Source organism: Castor canadensis, chromosome 6, assembly GCF_047511655.1.
Source record: "Castor canadensis chromosome 6, mCasCan1.hap1v2, whole genome shotgun sequence".
Taxonomy (NCBI): Eukaryota; Metazoa; Chordata; class Mammalia; order Rodentia; family Castoridae; genus Castor; species Castor canadensis.
Genome location: NC_133391.1, coordinates 84,044,645 through 84,064,142, shown reverse-complemented (window position 1 = coordinate 84,064,142; position 19,498 = coordinate 84,044,645). Strand labels below are relative to the sequence as shown.

Genomic DNA, 19,498 nt, shown 5'->3' with positions numbered 1-19,498 from the left:
GATCAATGTCTAGCTTTTTAAGTAGCCTTCAAATTTTTTTCCAGAGTGGTGTACTAGTTTACATTCCCACCAGCAGTATAAGAGGGTTTCTTTTTTCCTGCATCCTCGCCAACACCTGTTGTTAGTGGTGTTGCTAATGATGGTATTCTAACAGGGGTGAAGTGGAATGTTAGTGTGGTTTTAATTTGCATTTCCTTTATTGCTAGAGATGGTGAGCATTTTTTCATGTGTTTTTTGGCCATTTCAGTTTCTTCTTTTGAGAAAGTTCTGTTTAGTTCACTTGTCCATTTCTTTATTGGTTCGTTAATTTTAGGAGAATTTAGTTTTTTAAGCTCCCTATATATTCTGGTTATCAGTCCTTTGTCTGATGTGTAGCTGGCAAATATTTTCTCCCACTCTGTGGGTGGTGTAGACTAACTCTTAGTATTTCTTAAAATAATAAAAATATTTATTCTCAAATTTAACTTACTATTTTTTATATATGCTAGTTTTACTTCCTGTAATTTGAACCGTGTAGTTATTGGATAAATGCTAGTGAGTAGAATGTGTTTGTTGTTAGTACCAAATTTCTGATCTAGGACAAATTAGGAGTTGGGGAGAGAGAGACTATTAATATTTTTTGTTAACATGATGTAACTCTACTTGGTCACTAACCCAGTTAATTATACAAAAGATTTTTATTATTTCTCACCAACAAGAATAAACAGAAACAGTAAATATTACAGATTGTCTTTATTGAGTGTCTGTATTAAACGTTTCAAATTCAGTTTATGGAAACATTCTTCCAAAAAATTAAAGTAATACTAATCTAACAAAATATCCTTACAGTTCTCAGTCTCTTAGTTGAGTTTTGTTCTTTTTCTCCCTAAAGTAACTTTTGCCCAATATAAGCTTTGGGAGAAAACAAAATGAAAGAACAAAAATTAAATAGTACTTGCCAAATTACACAAACTGTTTGGCCATTATTGATCTTGAAAAAAACTGTTGCAAGGCCTTGGTTCAATGTAGGGTTGTTTTTCATATGATATTTAGCTTCAGTGTCTCTGTGTACTTTTCAGATTTGAAAAAAATGATTAGAAGTACAGTGGAAAGGTCTCTCTTAGCATCATTTAGACTACTAAAAGAAACAAAACAAAACACTGTTTTTCTTTTTATTATCACTTAGGCATCACATTCCGAAGATTCTAGAAATATTAGATAAAATTTTGTTCAGAAGCTTTCAAAGCTTTAGAAGATCAGAGCAATTTCAGAGATTTCTAATGAGTAATTCTTTGCTTTATGTCAGGTTAAATGAGAAATCCATTTTATAGCACATGTAATTTAATGAAATACCTTTTTGGAAACAAACATTTCATGTTTTTCAAAAAAAATTATTTAGTTTATAGAAAAGTAACATTTCATGGGGTAAAAGGTGGGGGAGGTGGGAATTTTTCCTGTAGTATAATCAAGCATTACTAAATGGGTTACTTTAACTTTTTTGATTAATCTTGGGTACGAGGATAGAGTATGAGGTAAGCAAAAGCCCCTGTACCTCTTTGTCTTATGTTTGATTGTGCACATTCACAAAAGCACACACCTTTTAGTAACATAATGACCAGTAAGTGACATTGCTAACTGTGGCTTCATTTGTCTTCAGAGTTGCAATTATAGACTTCAGTGCCCTAGTTTTCTGACATCAACAGCTACTTTATAGAATTAGGTCGCTGTGAGTTACTGATGTGTCATGTACATTTTCTCTGGCAAAAGTTCAGGTCCCGTATCTGTTACAATATATAGCTTCAAGCATAACTGTAGGCAGGTGGTTATAAGTGAGTGAGTATGTGTGTATAAACCATGTTTTAACCTTAGGAGAAATATCTTAATGCAATACTTTTGCCCCATTTCCACCAACGTATTACAAAAGCACTATGTATAATGGATCTTGCTAAAAGAAAGCAAGTAGCCTGAAGGTAAAATGTAATGAACTGCTATCAAAAAGTATGGAAGGAAAGGCTTTCCTTTGACTGAAATGACTGAGTAATTTGCTTGCATGGGTGTAGTTAGCAATCAAAAAGAGTTGCTTAGTTTTTTTCTGAGCAGTTTTGAATATATAAATCTAAGTGTACTTATTACATGACTCTCAACTTGCAGAGAGTCGAAATGAGTTTTATCTAATTAATCATGTAAGATATTACATTGGGAATTAGAGATCTGTGTCCTCAGACTCAAATCCTTAGTGTCACCCCTAAGCAAACTAGAGTAACTTTTTAATTTCTTAGGGACTCAGTTTCTTAATCTATAAAAAGAGTAGATGGCCAATTAGGAATTATCATCAAAGAGTCTTCATAAAATTTAGAATCGTATAAAGTCTCTTTTGCTTGACTCCTTCTAAATTTATCTTCTAAGGATGTGTAAATCTGGGGCTTCCATCCCTGGAATCCGCCCCATTTGTAAACAGTCTCCCAGATCTTCATTGAAGTTGTTTTTATTTCTATAAAAAGGTTCATAAGAATATTAAAATGGCTTGCAATCAATCTCCCATTTTCCCCCAGGGCCACAGTCTATATTTAGTTTGATTTAAGAGTAAAAACCATTAAGTAAGTTAAGGCTAGGCAGAGTTAGGTAATTAAAACATTTTTGGAATATCATAATATGCAATTGACTGCTAAGAATTTTTTTCCTGTTAATTGGAACTTTTAAAAAAATTGAAATTAGTAGCTGTGTGTCGAACCTGATTATTCCCTACAGACATGGGAGAGAGATTATTTTAAGGGATTCTAAACACATTCTGGGACTGAGAGGTTACCTCGGGGGCTGTTTGACAGCAGCTGCTGTGTTGAAGACACAGCTCCTTCCCAGGGGAACACCATCACTGTACAAATGTGTGCTACACTGAACTCTGATGGAAGGGCTTGGGGATATAGGAAGGCACAAGAAAAATGAAAAGGCTCACATTCAGCCCTGCTGCTTACCAGTGTTTGACCTTGTGCAGGTTGCTGCCTATCTTTGATTTCATCATCCTGAAATTGTGACAGTCATAGAGTGTACCTCACAAGGGATGTTAGGAGGAATAACTAAGTTAATACACATGAAGATACAATACATATAACATACAATATTCACATAATAACTGTTGTATCTACTTAAGAGAAGAGTGAGCCAGATGAATCAAGCACTGTTTATAAGAGAAAAAATGGTCATTGAGTGTCAGTGGATTTGGGGAAAATTTGACGAAGTAAGTGATTTTTGAGAAGCCAGGTCTTGGAGAAATTTCACTTCAGTGGGCAGCAAGGAGAGAAAGAATCACAAAGCATGAAGTAGGGTTGTTTAGATCAAACTCTGGTTCCTGTAAGGTTTGAAGAAATCTATCACTTACATATTTTTAAGTTGACATCTAGTTTTTCTTTATACATTTAAATAATTGCAAAGAATGTTATTTTTGGTATTGTAAATAGTGACATTTAAAAGTAAGCATGTCCACAGGGTGCCATTTGATGCTAAATCATGGCATTTTTTAAAAGCCTACACTGTCTCTTCTTTAACAGTCAGAAATTTCAAAAGTGTTTTTCTACTTGAACTCATATTTCCATTGTACTTCCCCCACAGAATTTTACCATAAATTTAATGTTTTTATGCTTTAGAGTCTTATCTGTCAACCTTTCATTACTCATTACAATTTTTCTGGAAAAAAATAATTGTGTATGTATGTATATATAAACTAAAGTCTTAAAAATTCATCCTAAGGTTCTGAGTGTTAAATATTTTCTGGATTGAGTTATAAAACATTATACTATAAAATGTTCAAAACAGCAGAAATATATTACCTTTTTGATAACTTATTTTATAAATTTTAATGGAAACTTTTGTCTCAATGAATACTTTTAGGGCTGGAGTTGTGGCTCAAGTGATAGAGCACCTGCTTTGTAAGCACAGAGCCCAGAGTTCAAACCCCAGTCCCATCCCCGCCCCCCACCAAAAAAAATCAATGACTACTTTTATAAGCATCCATGCAAAGGAGTGTTGTTTATGTAAGTAAGTAGCCTGTTAGAGGAATTTTGTTATAGAAATGTCATTTAACACTTTGAACTCCTGAGTTAGATGTCATAAAGTCATGGGATGGTTTTCAAACATTAATTTTAGCCTGTGCCTGACAACCTAGGTATCTCTTCAATTGAAACCAAATGTTTTGAAATAAATTTGTTGCTCATTCATTGAAGTGAAGTCAGATACCCATATTTCAAATTATCTTTGCTCAGCACCCACGGGAGTTGGGGTGGATGAGAAGTCTGCTTCTGTTTTCCCTCCTCTTCTCCCTAGTATATTAAGAGAAGAAACACTAAAACAGTGGTAGAGAAGGAAGAAACAGATATGTCCAAGGCAGGACTGTTTCAGCAGACGGGGTGAGGAATGATATATGTAGTTTGAGCTTCCTGCCTAAGGCATCTGGGAAAGGATCATGCGTGGGAGAATGGGAGGTAAGTGGGTACAGGGTAACTGTCAGTGATAAGGAAGTGCAGATGAACTGCATGAATGTTCCAGCCGGGCTCTCTCCCTTGTCCTAGACCAGCCCAAGCCTGGCTCATGTTGTGAACTCTTTTGTTCACCTCCTAAGGAAGAGCTTTAGTTAGACCTTACCTATGTGGATTATCTATTCTGCAGTTAGAACCATTCGATGAAGTACTGCCCTCCAAAACAGAATTTAGAGTGCTGGCTTCAGCAGCACATATATACTAAAACTGGAACAATAAAAAATAGATTATAGCATGGCTCCCGTGCAAGGATGACATACAAATTCATGGAATGTTCCATTTTTTTTAATATATGAAAACATAGAGCTCCAAAAAAAAAAAAAAAACCTGTTGTTTCAGAAAAATAAATGTTTTTAAAAGAAACCTCCCCAATTTTGTTAGGTATCTTTCAGTTTTCAGGCCTGCTTTAAGTGTATCATACCTGGCTGTTATAATCTTTACCCAAAATTTGCAGTTCATATGATCAAAATGCTATAGCTTTCCTATAATACCTTTACTTTTTGACATTGTTATGACATATGCTAACCAGTGCCAAACTCATACATGATAATAGTTACTAGTGTTTTACACAAAGAACAAAGTGATGTTGAGTCATTGTTTGTTTTAAAATTTGAGTGTTGTAATGAAATTTGCTAAAATCTGTATTTATGAAAGCAGATGTTAAAATTTTCACTTGTGAAGAAATAATCAATGTGAACATTTAGAGACCTGGAAATCAGCAGTGCCTCAGAGGATAAATTAGACCTAATAACAGATGATAAGTTGAGAAAATCAACATGGAAAAAAGGTCATCCAGTGGTAGGAATTATTACCATTTCCATTTTGGTACTTGTAGATATAAGTACAGTTGTTAAAAATGTATAGTCGAGGTGATGTTTATTTTTTACAAGCAACGTTTCTGTGTTAATTCACTCAATTTGTCATTGTGAGAATTGTCATTTAAGTGTACATGTTGGAGCTAAACAATGTGTGTTAATTAATAACCTTGTCAACTCCAAGATTAGTTGAATAAAGTTCACAAGAACAGCACTGTTACAAAAGTAAGTACATAATAGGAAAGGTATTGTTTTACTTTTGATTAGTTAAATGCAAAACAGAATACTTCCAGAATTGGAGAGGGAAATACTCAAAATCAACAGCCCTTGTTTTTCATGACAGCTGTTATTGTTCTACTTCTGTGAAGTGTTGGTGAGTCACCCTGTCTGCTCATACAGAGGGAAAGGAATGAGGACAATTAACAAGGTTCCATCTTGTCTGACAGTCCATGTTGTCAGGATATTCACCAAAGAGCTTGCTTTGAATCTTAGGTGGATTTTTTTTTCTAATTTTTATTTTATTCATATGTGCATACATTGTTTGGGTCATTTCTACCCCCTTCCCCCGCCCCCTCCCTAACTCCCCCTTACTCCTCGCTACCGGGCAGAAACTATTTTGCCCTTATCTCTAATTTTGTTGAAGAGGGAATATAAGCAGTAATAGGAAGGACCAAGGGTTTTTGCTAGTTGAGATAAGGATAGCTATACAGGGAGTTGACTCACATTGATTTCCTGTACATGTGTGTTACCTTCTAAGTTAATTCTTCTCGAACTAACTGGTCCTCTTCTTCTATTGGCCTCTGTTGCTTTAAAGTATCTGCATTAGTTTCTCTGTGTTGAGGGCAACAAATACTATCTAGTGTTTTAGGTGTCTTACCTATCCTCATACCTCCCTTGTGTGCTCTCGCTTTATTATGTGATCAAAGTCCAATCCCCTTGTTGTGTTTGCCCTTGATCTAATGTCCGCATTTGAGGGAGAACATACGAATTTTGGTCTTTTGGGCCAGGCTAACCTCACTCAGAATGATGTCCTCCAGTTCCATCCATTTACTTGCAAATGATAACATTTCATTCTTCTTCATGGCTGCATAAAATTCCATTGTGTATAAATACCACATTTTCTTAATCCATTCGTCAATAGTGGGGCATAACCTGACTATTGTGAATAGTGCTGCAATACATGGGGGATTTTTTTTAAGGATTTATTTTCTGTGATTTGATAGCCATGTTAGATTTCAGTTAAACTTTTGTTTAAAGATTTAAATATCTCTTTTAAGGTTCTTACTGTAGCTTTTCATTTTCCTAGATGGATATGGGCCATCTTAATCTAATGACTTGTCCTAATCACATGCTAATAGCCACTGATAGGACACTGGATTCTTACTGAGGAGTAAGATTCTTTTGCTGTTTCTCCCAAGCTGTTCCTCTCTTTCCTGTTAGCATGGTAGAATTGCTATCTGTCTTGTTAGAGTATATTCCTTGGAAAATAATATTTTGCATTTCAAAATTGTTAATAGGAAATGATCTAAAGAAGTAGAAAGGGCTGGGTTAACTTGGAGATTCTATTGTTCAGGGTTGAATTAGGCTGTTCTAGATAGATTGTACAAAGATCTTCTAACTGGGGGAAGAGAGTAAATAGTGGAAAGGAAATGATGTGCAATTTTCAACAAAGGCCATCATTTTTGCTGCAGCTTTCCATCTGCATTCTGTCTTTACTTGGATGTTCCTCTACCCCACCTTTCAGGCATGGGACATGATATAGGTGTTCTTCCATCTTTCTCTCCCTGCTCTATGAAGTACCCATTTGGGGTCTCTAGACTGTGCTAAGCAACTGTCAAGAGGGTGATGCTCTTTCTTTTCTCTCCCTGCTTTCCTGATCCATCCTGTGGGGGAAGGCTCTGGGGAGACTATCATCATATTGAGAGTGACTCCAAGATAATAAAGCTGAGTTGCTGTGCTTTTGAAGCTGTGGCATGGCCCAGCCTCCAAAGTGTGACCTATTTGGTTTCATTTCTCCCTGATGACTAAGAAAATACTTTTTTAAAATGCTTAAAATTATTTTTATAAATACAAATAACATGCATGCATACTCTTTTGCCAAAAATTTCACACAATACAAACATAAGGTATCTGTCTCATGCACTTCTCAGGAGAAACAATGCAGATTATGCACATAGACACCCCTATACCTGTGGAAAGGTAGACCATTGTCTTTGTGTCTGTTTTCAGGGTAAACTTTATTACCCTACATTTAGCTTTTTCCATCAGATCTTTCTCTCTTCCAAGACAGACAGCTACTTCCATTCTTTTCATTTGCTACACAGCATTGCATGCATGGTTATACCTGATTTTATCTGTTCATTTCCTTATTGATGGATATCTAGAATGTTTCTCCATTTTTTACTCTTAGCCACAGTAAGCAGTGGACATGCTGGTGTGTGCTCCCTATGCTTACAACTATGCTCGTCTCAGCTAGATACAATAGGGAATGACTTCTATGTAACAGAGCATGTCTGTTTAATTATTAATATGTACTATTTTAAAAATAGGATTTTGGATTGTTAAAGAGGTTTTGGTGCAGGCAAATCTTGTCTCAATTCTGTTTTACTCAATTAAGTAGTTTTTGTGGTATATCATTTCAATCTCCAAATCCCTCTCTCTCCCCTTCTCCCTCTACTTGTCTCTCCCCCTCCTCCCCCTCCTCTGTTCTGCTCTCTATCCCCCTTACCCCAAATCTGGAGATCTTCCTACTCAGAGTTACTCAGCTTTCTCCATTCATTGGTCTGCTAGTGAGACCTGACAGTTGGTAGGTTTAGCCCTGGCGCTACCAGCCTTGTGTTCTTGGGCACAAGTGATTTCCACCTCGGCTTAGGATTTGTATTAAGTGGGTTATTTGTAGACATACAGTAAGTATAAGGTACATGGTACCTCAGTAACGGTTGGTGCTGTCATGCCCTCATTGCTGCCTCCCTTCATTCAGCTAGCATTTATGGTACACCTTCTTTGTGCTGACAGCATAAGCCTCAGGGAGATATGGTACCTATCTTTGAGGCGCTTACATTCTAATGTGCATTCATCTGCCTATAATGAAAACCCCTTTTCCTTCATGTTTCCCGATACTTAAAACTTTTATCTGTAGACCAGTTTGCCTTCCTCTGTTGTCTGCTAACTTCTGCACTATGGACTGGACTGGCCTTTACATCTTAGTTATTTCTGTTTAACAGTGATTCAGCACTTACCATGTGCTCAAAATGTTAAGAACTGCATTGTAAAGATGGTGTGTAGGACAGACTGTGTCTATGAGAAGTTAACAGAATCTAGGGAGAAAAAGCAACCCCCGCTCCAGGGGTGAGACTGAAGATTACAGCATATGGGAGAAGTTTAGTGCAGGGGTAGCTTTAGGAAGACTCTCCTCAGCCTCTTTTTTTTTTAAAAAACATTTTCATCTGTGAAATGTGTCTATTTAATCCTGCATTGCGTGTGTTAATAAGGGTAAACACCCTCCATTCTTTCTAGCAGGTATTAGGTAGAAACACTCCTTTCTGTGTTTGGGGGACTAATCTTGTAGGAGCCATTTTCTTTCCCAGGATTACAGAAATCCTGGAAGGTCTTAGAAAGCCCTGGTGAACCAGTCCCAGAGAGAACACTTTGGTAGCAGTAACCCCCTTCCTGCCACATACTGCAGACATTCAGCAGACCACGGTTTGTGTCCTGCTTCTCAGAGAGCTCTCCCTTCTGTCCTGCAGCTTGCTTTGGTGAATGCATACTTTGAAGAATTCCTGACATGGAAAGGGAAATGTTGGCAGTTTTCTCTCTCTCACACACATACTGTTCTTTAAGAAAAAAATAATACATTCTCTATGAGAACTCAGGGATTCCTCCTTTTGTTATTGCTGCAGGTTTTATTTGGTTTGTTCATGATGAGTATGTTATGGGCATATTATTTTAGAAGTCTGTCCTAGCTCAGAAGTTAAATTAATGTCTTAGCAAATTAGGTATGGACATATAGCTTCTGTTAAAAGGCTTGAAGTATTTGTTACCACAACAGGGTGTGAGCATAATAGTGAGCTTGAGAAGGATGAGTTTCTCAATGGAAATAATTTATCATTGCTCGAGGCAATATGAAGTTATTAATTTTTCCTTGAAGCTTGTTCTTCATAAATGTTTTCTGGAGATTCATGAATTGAAATTAATGATGTTCTCTCTTGTTAAGACTTCATTTCATTTCATGAGAGAATATCCAATCTAGAAAAAAGAAAACATAAAACATTACTAAAAATCCTATAAATGCTTTCAGTAAATTAGAGTTAACTTGTCATCATCTATGCTTGTTTCATAGTGCTACCTGAGAACCAGGGTAATATAATTTGTTTTCGGTTTTTGTTGGGGGGGGGGACTGGGAATTGAACTCTTACCACTGAGCTACTATCCCAACCCCTACATTTTGTGCTTTGGGTGTCTTAGATTCATTGTCTATTAAAATTTTATGTGGATTTCATTTTTGCTTTAAAAATAGTCTGGTTAATGTAAGCATATTAAAAGCAAAGTGTACACACACACACACTACACACCCCTAGGTCAAAGCAGATTCTGTTGAACTTTGTGATTTATGTGATTTTTTTTCTTAAGTTCCTAATAGTGTTGGAGGTATTTGTGTTATCCTCCTTTGCAGGTTCTTCTGATAACTCTCAGACGGAAATACATGTGTATATTTAACTGGCAGATTAGTATTTCAGATTGTGGACATAAAAATATGGCATTCCTTTTTCCATTCCAGGTGATTGTACTCTAATAGTTTTATGAACATAGAGAGAAACTAAAGTTAGCTCCAGTTGAGGTGGTTAAGTTGGAAGAGCAGTGTATACCAGAAAGAAGTTCTTTGAGCATTCTGAAGATTAATAGAATTAATAGAATCTGTTAATAGAGACTGCAGTCCATTTAGTATTAATTCATCACCATATTATTATTTGTATTTATAATTTCCAGTGTACTTTTCACAGAAATTTATAGTACCTAGACCAGCTATATATAGTCTTTTCCATAAATTGCAGAGATTCAAACTTTTAAAAATATTTGCCACTTTCTATAAGCTCTGGGGATTCTTTTTGGCTCCTAGAAAAAAAAAAGGTCTTCCTAACTCTATTCTTCCTGTACCGGTTCTTATACAACCCTTGTTGTTTAAAGAGTTTGCTGGTTATCAGCACAGAGTGACTGTGTGTGAGGAGAAGGGAGAGGTGAGTAATGGAAATAAAACTATAGGTAGGTTTCCAGGATTCTTGGAATTTCAGCAAGCATCAGCATTTTGAAATAGGATAGGATGGTTTCTTTTCTTAAGACCTCTTTCCTAACTGCTCTCTTTAGAAGCTCCTACAATATCTCTCATATACACATCTGATTAAGTGTGTTGGATTTTTTCATGACACCTCTCTTCACCTCTGAAATTGACCCAAGTCTGTACTAAGGACCTGATGATTCAGTTAAGGTAGAAGGACAAATGATGCTAGTAAACACTCAGACCCAAAAATAATGTAAGTTCGATACATCTGAGACTTCTTCAAGCTGTCCTCTGCTTTATATAGCAAGAGGCAGAATGGATCACTCCATAACTAGGGCTCCTAAGAGACAATACTCAATTTTAAATTGTTTTAACTTGTGGGGAGCTCTCTAGATTGTAGTCCACAAATACCAATATGTGAATATCAGCTTCAGCCATAAATCATGTCATCAGATCTCCTGTCTTTTTTTTTTCCTAGAAATAGCAGTCAACAAGCCAGTAGAGTGTACTTTTCACTGGCTCGTAATTTCTAGTGTGTAAAGAGGGTAGGTAGTGGAGAAAAATTACAATGTCTCTGTTGGAGAATTGTGCTACAGGTGAGAGGTGGGCTGACTTTTTCTCGTTTAATGTCCTCCTCCTCAGAACTAACTGGAGAAGCAGTGACACGTTTTGTCCTCTACCTTTATCTTGTCCCAACCTCCTCATCTTTTTGTTGAATTTCATGTGCCCCTGCATAAATGCTATCCACAGTCCAATGTAAAAAAGAGAAAAGGTAAATTGTAACACCATTTTATATGTGATATATGTTAAGAATAAGGAAGTAGAAAACAAGGGATTGATTGTATGTCACTTTAGAAGGAGTTCTCAGTACTATATTTAAGAAAGGGCAGTAATTTTTTTTTTATTAATGTGCACATTCTTTTCAATTTAGGAATAGAAGGACAGTCTGTGGAAGTTTCTAATATTGTGGACATTCGAAGGGTACATAACCGTGAGATTGTAATGAGAATTTCTTCTAAAGTAAACAACCAAAATAGATTTTATACTGACCTAAACGGATACCAGGTAATTTTCTTTTAAATGTTTAAGTGTTGGTTGAATTAGTGTGTAATTTTTATATAGGATAATAGGCCAGTTAGTTTTGAATCATTTGAAAAACCTGCCTAAAGTTCCAAATTATTTCTAAAATAAAACTGAATTTTAAGACACTTGTAGGTTCTATGTTTGATCCAAAGAATTCCAAAGTTAGAAGAAATATTTAGAGTCTGTTTTTTAGAACAACTTGTTTGTAGGATTTATGTTTTTCAAAGAGAGAGCTAGTGATCATTATTGCATACCTTGATTCTCTATGAATTTACTAGAAAAGAAACAATTATGGTTTGTTTAATTGATATGTTTTCTTTTTCTTATAAGGAATTGGTCTATTTGTATTTCATTTATTCCTAATATATTTTTAAATTTATGGTCTTAGAATGGGTTTTTAAAAATTTTTATGAAAACCCTTTCCCTCTCTTTACCAATGTGTATGTATGTGTGTACATTTACACAAAAACACACATACATATACATAGAAAAGCATTATGTTTAAAAATGTAGATGGGCATTTAGTTATTAAAATTTTTCATGAAATAATTTTAAATATTAAGAAATATTCATATAATTTTTTTGGATTGTCAGTTTTCTTTAACAAAATTTAATGGAACTATTTTGATTTTTACCTTAATCTCTGTATGTGTGGGTGTGATATAGCTTGTCTTTGGTATGTTAAAAATATGAGCATGTTTTTGATAAATTAGTGTTTTATGAATTCCTGGCTATGAATAGAAATAATTTCACCAAATCAAAACTACACTAAGATTCCACCTCACCCTTGTTAGAATAGCCAGCATCAAGAACACCACCAACAACAAATGTTGGCAAGGATATGGGGAGAAAAGAGCCTTCATAGACTGCTGGTGGGAATGCAAGCTAGTACAACCATTTTGAACAACAATATGGACGCTTCTTAAAAAACTAAAGATAGATTTTTCTTATGATGCAGCAATACCACCTTTAGGGATACATACACAAAGGAATGCAACTCAGGTTACTCCAGAAGCACCTGCACACACATGTTTATTGCAGCACTATTCACAGTACCAAGCTATGGAAACAGTCAAGATGCCCCACTACTGACGAATGGATTAAAAAAATGTGGTATTTACACACGATGGTAATTATACACAATGGAGTTTTACTCAGCCACAAGGAAGAATGGAATTTTGTCACTCACAAGTAAATGGATGGAACTGGAGAACATTATCTTGAACAAAGTTAGCCAGGCTAAGAATCACGTTCTCCCTCATATGTAGATTATAGACCTAAAACAAATGCAGTAATATTATTGAACATGGGTCAAACACTTAAGGGGAGAACACACATGGGAGAAATAGGGCAAGGGAAGGAAACCAGAAACTTGAATGTGATTGATGTGCTCACTGTAGAAAAGCAAATAAAGTAATCTTAAACTGGCAGAGACCACTATGGGAAGGAGACCAGGAAGTAGTGAAGAGGTCTGGTAGAGATGAGCCAGTGTGGGTTGCAGTACACAAGTGCCTAGAAGCAATGCTAGGAATTTCTTTGTATACCTATCTTTATCTCAAACTAGCAAAAATACTATGTCTTTCTTTTATCTCCTGTGTTTTCTCTTCAACAAAGTCGAAGAAGAGGGCAGAACAGGTTCTGCCTGGAAGAACCGGGGTTGAGGGGGGAGGTGGCACAAACAATGTATACATATGTAAGTAATGTAAAAATGATAAAAGAATGTAAGAAAGAAAAATAAATAAAAATCAAATGAAGTCCAAAGTCAATAAACTAGAAAAAAGAAAGAAAGAAAGAATTTCACAACATACGCTTTTTACTTTGCATGATTTTCAGCTGGCCGTAAGTGGAAAGGGTTGTGGTAGTTTTCTATGATTTCCTCCAAAAGTTATTCTAAACTGTTTCCAAAGCACAGAAGTTATAACGTACATCTCAGTTAACATGTTAATTCTACCTCAGCTGTTTGGTTTTCATCTGAAACCATGACGTTATGGTGGTTCATTTTCCTTGTATACAAAAGAAAAGCTTTTCTTAAAATCTCACAGAAGCCATTATTTGTATGTGTGGGTGTGTATATGAATGAGAAAACTTAATAAAAAAATGAATCACTAAAAAAATGTGAATTTTCTTTTCAAGGATCAAACATTTGAATAAAAAGGAAAATATTTTTAAGTTTATACTCTATAAATACTTTTAAAGCTACTTTTTAAGCTTTGGAGTTTGTAGTACTGGGGCAAAACTAGAAATTTAGCCCATAGGTGGTGGTGTTGGGGGGCAGCAGCAGAGTTGAGGCAGTTTAAACATCTTTTTTTTATAAGTTCAGTGATTCAAGTTAATTGAGGTGGGAAGGTCAGGATTGGAAAGGAGAAATGGAGAATTCTCTCAGTGTAGCATTTCTTTTTCTTTTTAAAATAATTTATAGTTTTTTTCTTTACTCATTAATTTCCTAGAGCTACCATACAAATTACTACAAACCAAATGGCTTAAAACCAGAGGACTTTATTCTTCTACAGTTCTTGAGGCCTAACACCTGAAGTCAGGGTGTTGGCAGGACCATATTCGCTTCCAAAGGACAGCACCATCTTTCCTTTCTTCCTGGCTTCTGGTATTTGTCAGGAGTCACCTTGGTTTTTAGATGCATCACTCCAGTGTCTTCCTCTGAGGTCACATGGTATTCTCCCTGTGTCTCTGTGTGTTTACTTGTGTGTCAGATTTCCTTCTTAACAAGAATGCCATGCATAGAGTTAGGGCTTCATCAATTTCTGCAGAGAAAATTGAGTATTTCGTATAGACTATTTCAAAATAAGATCATATGTTTAGGTTACGGGAACATGAATCTGGGGGGACCCAATCCAACCAGATTGTGAAGCAGATCGTTCAAGACCAGCCTTCCATTAATGGGCCCTCAGTATGTGTGCACTATTATAGTGACTTTGTGCCTCTTCTTTGTGGATGTTCATATTCAACTTTCATGAGCTGGAGATGGCAATTTTACATGGTATGAGTAAGATTCACTGATAACAGGCTCCTAAAGCGTTAGTTACTCACTGTGACGCAGGACTGGCTTTGAGGTTCTGACAGTCTTTCTCAAAAGATAAAGTTCTATTTCATGCATTCATATATGAGGCTATCAAAATTGAAACTAAACAAGAAGAGTAAACATTGAAAGGTTTTTAAATATAAATATGCATTTGATTATAATGTAATATGGTAGAGGATTTAGTGGGGAGATCTTTGGTATTTATTAAAACTGATTCAAGAATAATAAGAGATATTTCTTGAAAGGGGATGGAAAGCTATTATGCTTAGCGTTCATTACAAAAGCAGTATGTTAGATTTAGATGAGAAATGAATACTTAATACCTTTATAATTTGTTTTATGCAAATATGGGAGAGCTAGAAGACTTTTGTTAGGCATTTTTATTCTGCATTTAAATAGAAGTGCCTATTTTTAAAATCTGGACAAGTTGTACCATTCCCACTTAAAAATTACTTTGTAAGAGCCTTATGATTTTCTTCATACTGTTTTAAGGAATAATTTAATTTTTAAATTATTTCTTTACTTGAACAAGAAAGGAAGTAATGTGGCTTTCTCTTTGAAAGAAAACTCAATACTAAACACTCAGTCCTAATTTTAAAAAGCATATATGTAAATATCACATTAAAAAAAAAGAGCATTGCTTGGTTTTATAGATCCAACCTAGAAGGACAATGGAGAAACTGCCTCTTCAAGCAAATGTCTACCCTATGACTACAATGGCATATATCCAAGATGCTGAGTGTCGGCTGACACTGCTTTCCGCTCAGTCTTTAGGTGTTTCAAGTTTGACTGCTGGTATGTGTTGTTTGAATTCTGTTTTGCTATGAAAGTTTTTAGCTGTAAGTATATAATTTTTCTGTGGCCAAATCTAGTCATTATCCTTTCCTGCTAAAACCTACCTGTCTTTTAAGAACCAGTATATTTGTTAATTTGGGGTTTGATGAGAACACCATAAAATGAATTTCATCTGTCTTCATGTGAAGAAAGGGGACATAAGATACCACGTCACAATTGTTGTTAATGGTGACTGTGTTAGTTTTTCTGTTCGTTTGTTTTCACTGAGACAAAATAACCCGGAAAGAAAGCTTATGGGTGGTTTCATGGGCATGGTCAATTGGCTGTGTTGTTTCTGGGCCATAATGAAGCAGAACATCGTGTCAGGGAGTGTGTGGTAGAGCAAAGCTGCTTACCTCATGGTTGTTGGGGAGAGAGAGAGAGAGGGAGGGGAGGGAGGGAGGGAGGGAAGGGTGTGGAGATAAGATACATTCATTGAAGGCACACCCCCAGTGACCTACTTCCTCCAACATGGTAGCCCCCACTTACATAGGGGCCTAATAGCCCATTCAGTTATGAACTCAGCAATGAATTAACCCGTTTATGGATTTAGCATTCTTAAGATCCAGTCAGCTCTCAAGAACATCATGAGATGGTTACCAAGCCTCCAACACATAAACCTTTGGAGGTCATTTCATATCTAAGCCATAATAAGTGGTTTGCTTCTCCTGATTGCCTATTGTTTGCAGAGACCTGTATTGTCATCATGTTTTGCTGGATGTGAAAACTCAAACTCCAAAATTTATATGACTTGCCTAAGTTTGTAAAAGTTTGAAGTTGTAATTCAAAAATGGTCTTTTCTAAATCATGGTGTTGTGGCTTGAATATGACATGTCCTCCCCCAAAAGGCTCATATGCTGAAGGCCTTATCCCTAGCTGCTGATGCTATTAAGCAGTGGTTGGGTGATGGGAACTCTAGTGAATGGATTAATCCATTGGTGCATTCATAATTTGGCATTATTGTGAGATGGTAGAAACTAGGTGGCAGGGCCTAGTTGGAGGAAGTAGGTCACTAGGAGCATGACAAGTATACCTTGTCAGTGGTTCCTTCCTCTCCCTGTTTCCTGGCTGTCATGATGCAAGTAACTTTCCTCTGCCATGATATCACTACCTTGCTGTAAGCCTGAAAGCAGCAGAACCAAGTGACCATGAACTAAAATTGTGAGCCAAAATAAATCTTTCCTCCTTTAAGTGTATTTCTCAGGTATTTTATCACAGTGGCAGAAAATTATTAACATCTTTCTACCTTCCAAAAAGAAAAAAGAAATGGAGAAGAGGTGATACATATATGGTAATAAAGAGGTATAGCTTCAAGGACTCCAAAAGACAGAAAGCAATGTAGAGAAAGAGAAAATGAGTTAACACTGCTCAGTTTTTGTCACATTTTCTATTGAGACTTTGGTCCTCTTTAATACATAGTTTTTTAATTGGTTATCATACATATGATTAATTGTTCTTCTTTTTACCACTAAGAGTTGCTAAAAATAGGTACCTGAAGGAGCAACATACATAATGAGTGCAGACGCCTGACATCCTTTGGCATGAGCCCACTTTTTACTTTAGGCATGTACATTCATTCTGTGTTTCCATACGTAAAGAAATTAGTATTTCACAGTTTTGTTTGTGGCCTTTATTACATAAAATCCTGTGAATTTATACAATGAAGACTTGAATTCACTTATGAAAATAATAATGACTTGATGTCATGAATCAATGCAGAGTGGTGAGGGCCTGAACACACTGGAGGGCATTTACCCATTTGCAGTGGGACAGCCATGAGGACACTTAGTGCCCTTTAATTTTTGCCATGAGGATAGGGATCCAGTATTGCTAATTTTTTCAGTTTTTGAAGAAGCATCCAGAAGTCTAGAATTTTAGGTGACGTTATCCTGTAAATGTTAGCATATTTTAAAACAAAACTAAAAAATCACTTTGTAACAACATAAGCATCTTTATGCTATATGACTTGTGAGTCATCCATTTTTAAATCTGGCCTTGAATTCTCAGAGTTGTGCTCTAAATAGGGGACTACACACTAGACTCAGGCAGTGAGAAATCACACTCCTCTACTCTTACTAGAGGCACCCAAATATTCATAGTGTTAGAATAAAAACAGTTTTAGCACATTCAGGAAATCACTAAGTGTCTCATAATATATGAACTGACATTTTGAGGCAGAAGAATTAGAAATTGTCTAAGGATTGATAGACTAATTTGGGTGTAAAGTGGCAAGCTCTAGATTGTCATGAGAACAATTAGTCCCTGTTCTGGGGGCGTAATCCTACACAATTGTCTTCTAAAATGTGGAGATAATAGCAATAAGAATTCTACTGTTCGCTGGTAATTATGTATTCTGCTCTTTTACTGGTAAACCAAGAAGAAAGAAAGTAAAGACTTGATTTGACTATATAAGAGTAATAGTTATTAAAATCTTTCAGCTTTTCCCTTTTATACCAAATGTTCATTAATTTAGAAATGTGTATAAATGTATATATACATGTAGTTTTAAATCTCTCTCTCTCTCTCTATATATATATATATATATATACACACACACACACACATATATATGTAACTTTAACTTTTTAAATTTTATTTGAATATAATCTTAAACCAGAACATATGGTGCTGGTTGAGTTTTTTCACTTTATAATCTCCCAAAACCTAATCAGTAGCTTATACCTTAAACTAGAGGAATTTGGAACTACTGCCTAGCAAAAAAAGGGAACCACATCTGACCATTTTGAGCCAGAGGACTGGTTCTACAGTGTTGACATCAGAGAATAGAGCACAAAATGGTATCTGCAAATTCTAGGAGTTCCTCAGAATTGCCACATACCAAGTAATCTAACCAAGTAAACTAAGTTTCATTCACATTCACAAATCTTGTTTAGATCCCCCATATCTGCATATGTCTTACTGTTCCATCTGTGTGCCTTTCTGAACAAACCTCACAAGCATTGTTATTCTAAGTGCTGGCATTAAAAGTTGAGAAGAATTTAATTTACTCTTTAAGTTAATTTTTTTGACAAAAAATTCCATTTAAGTTGCTATCTGTTCTGTTCCATTTTCAAACTTTTCCCTCAGTATTAAACATTAATGAAGAAAAGAAATGCTATTCTGTTTTGTAAGTTTATTGTAGCTATTATTTGAGCTATTAGGAAAAATTATGAATAAAGAAAAAATAACAAAAAATTTTAGCAAAGAATTGTTTTTTGAGGAGGGTATATATAACTAAAAGAGGGTGTATATAGTTAGAAACTGAATTTCTAAATTATAGCTTAGTCATACTTTTAACTTACATAAATACTTGGAAATGTTCCATTTTCTTTATTTGTGAACTAATATTGACCTTAGATTTTTTTTTATTTCTTTTAATTTTTGCCAGACTTATATCATGGCATGTTACTATAAAGATTCTTATTTAAAATAGTTTAATATCCATGAATTCATTAGTTTTATATGGTAATTAAATTTTGTCTATTTTAGATTAAGACACATATACACTTATTAACAACACTAAGCATTTATCTGTGTAGATGTTTTTGTGCCCTCATGTTAACCATATTTGCTCTCAATGAGTTGTTCCTGATCCCTTCTCTGAGAACTTTCAGTTCTTAAATCAAGAAGATATCTACTATGTAATCAATGCTTTTATTAAAAAGCTAAGCAGAATACAGTTACGCATTTACGACCAAAAATGTTTTGAAGAAGGAAACACTTCTCCAAAATACCTAAAAAAAAAAAGAACGAAAAGAAAAGCAGAAATGCTGTTCAGTTTTGTAAATTTATTGTAGCTGCTTTGAGCTATTATTAGGAGAAAGCCCATGGCACCTAGATCCAAATCCTTAACTACAGGGGAAATTTATAGTAACACCATGCCTTCTCTGTAAATTATCTTCTCTAAATATCCGTATTAAATAATCCTGGCCACTTTTTGTTGTTT

General features: G+C 35.4%; 1 protein-coding gene and 1 non-coding gene across 2 annotated transcripts in view; both read left to right on the top strand.

Annotated features, from left to right (window-relative positions):
* The window catches only part of Man2a1 (mannosidase alpha class 2A member 1), a 169,705-nt gene that overhangs the window by 130,090 nt on the left and 20,117 nt on the right, over window positions 1-19,498 (top strand). Inside the window, exons 17-18 of the mRNA XM_074076978.1 lie at window positions 11,530-11,663; window positions 15,372-15,513. Coding sequence (XP_073933079.1) covers window positions 11,530-11,663; window positions 15,372-15,513 — 276 coding nt within the window. The remainder of the gene's footprint in view (window positions 1-11,529; window positions 11,664-15,371; window positions 15,514-19,498) is intronic.
* Window positions 4,684-4,794, top strand: LOC141424447 (U6 spliceosomal RNA). Its single transcript, XR_012449374.1, has one exon. It is a non-coding gene; the product is annotated as a U6 spliceosomal RNA (small nuclear RNA).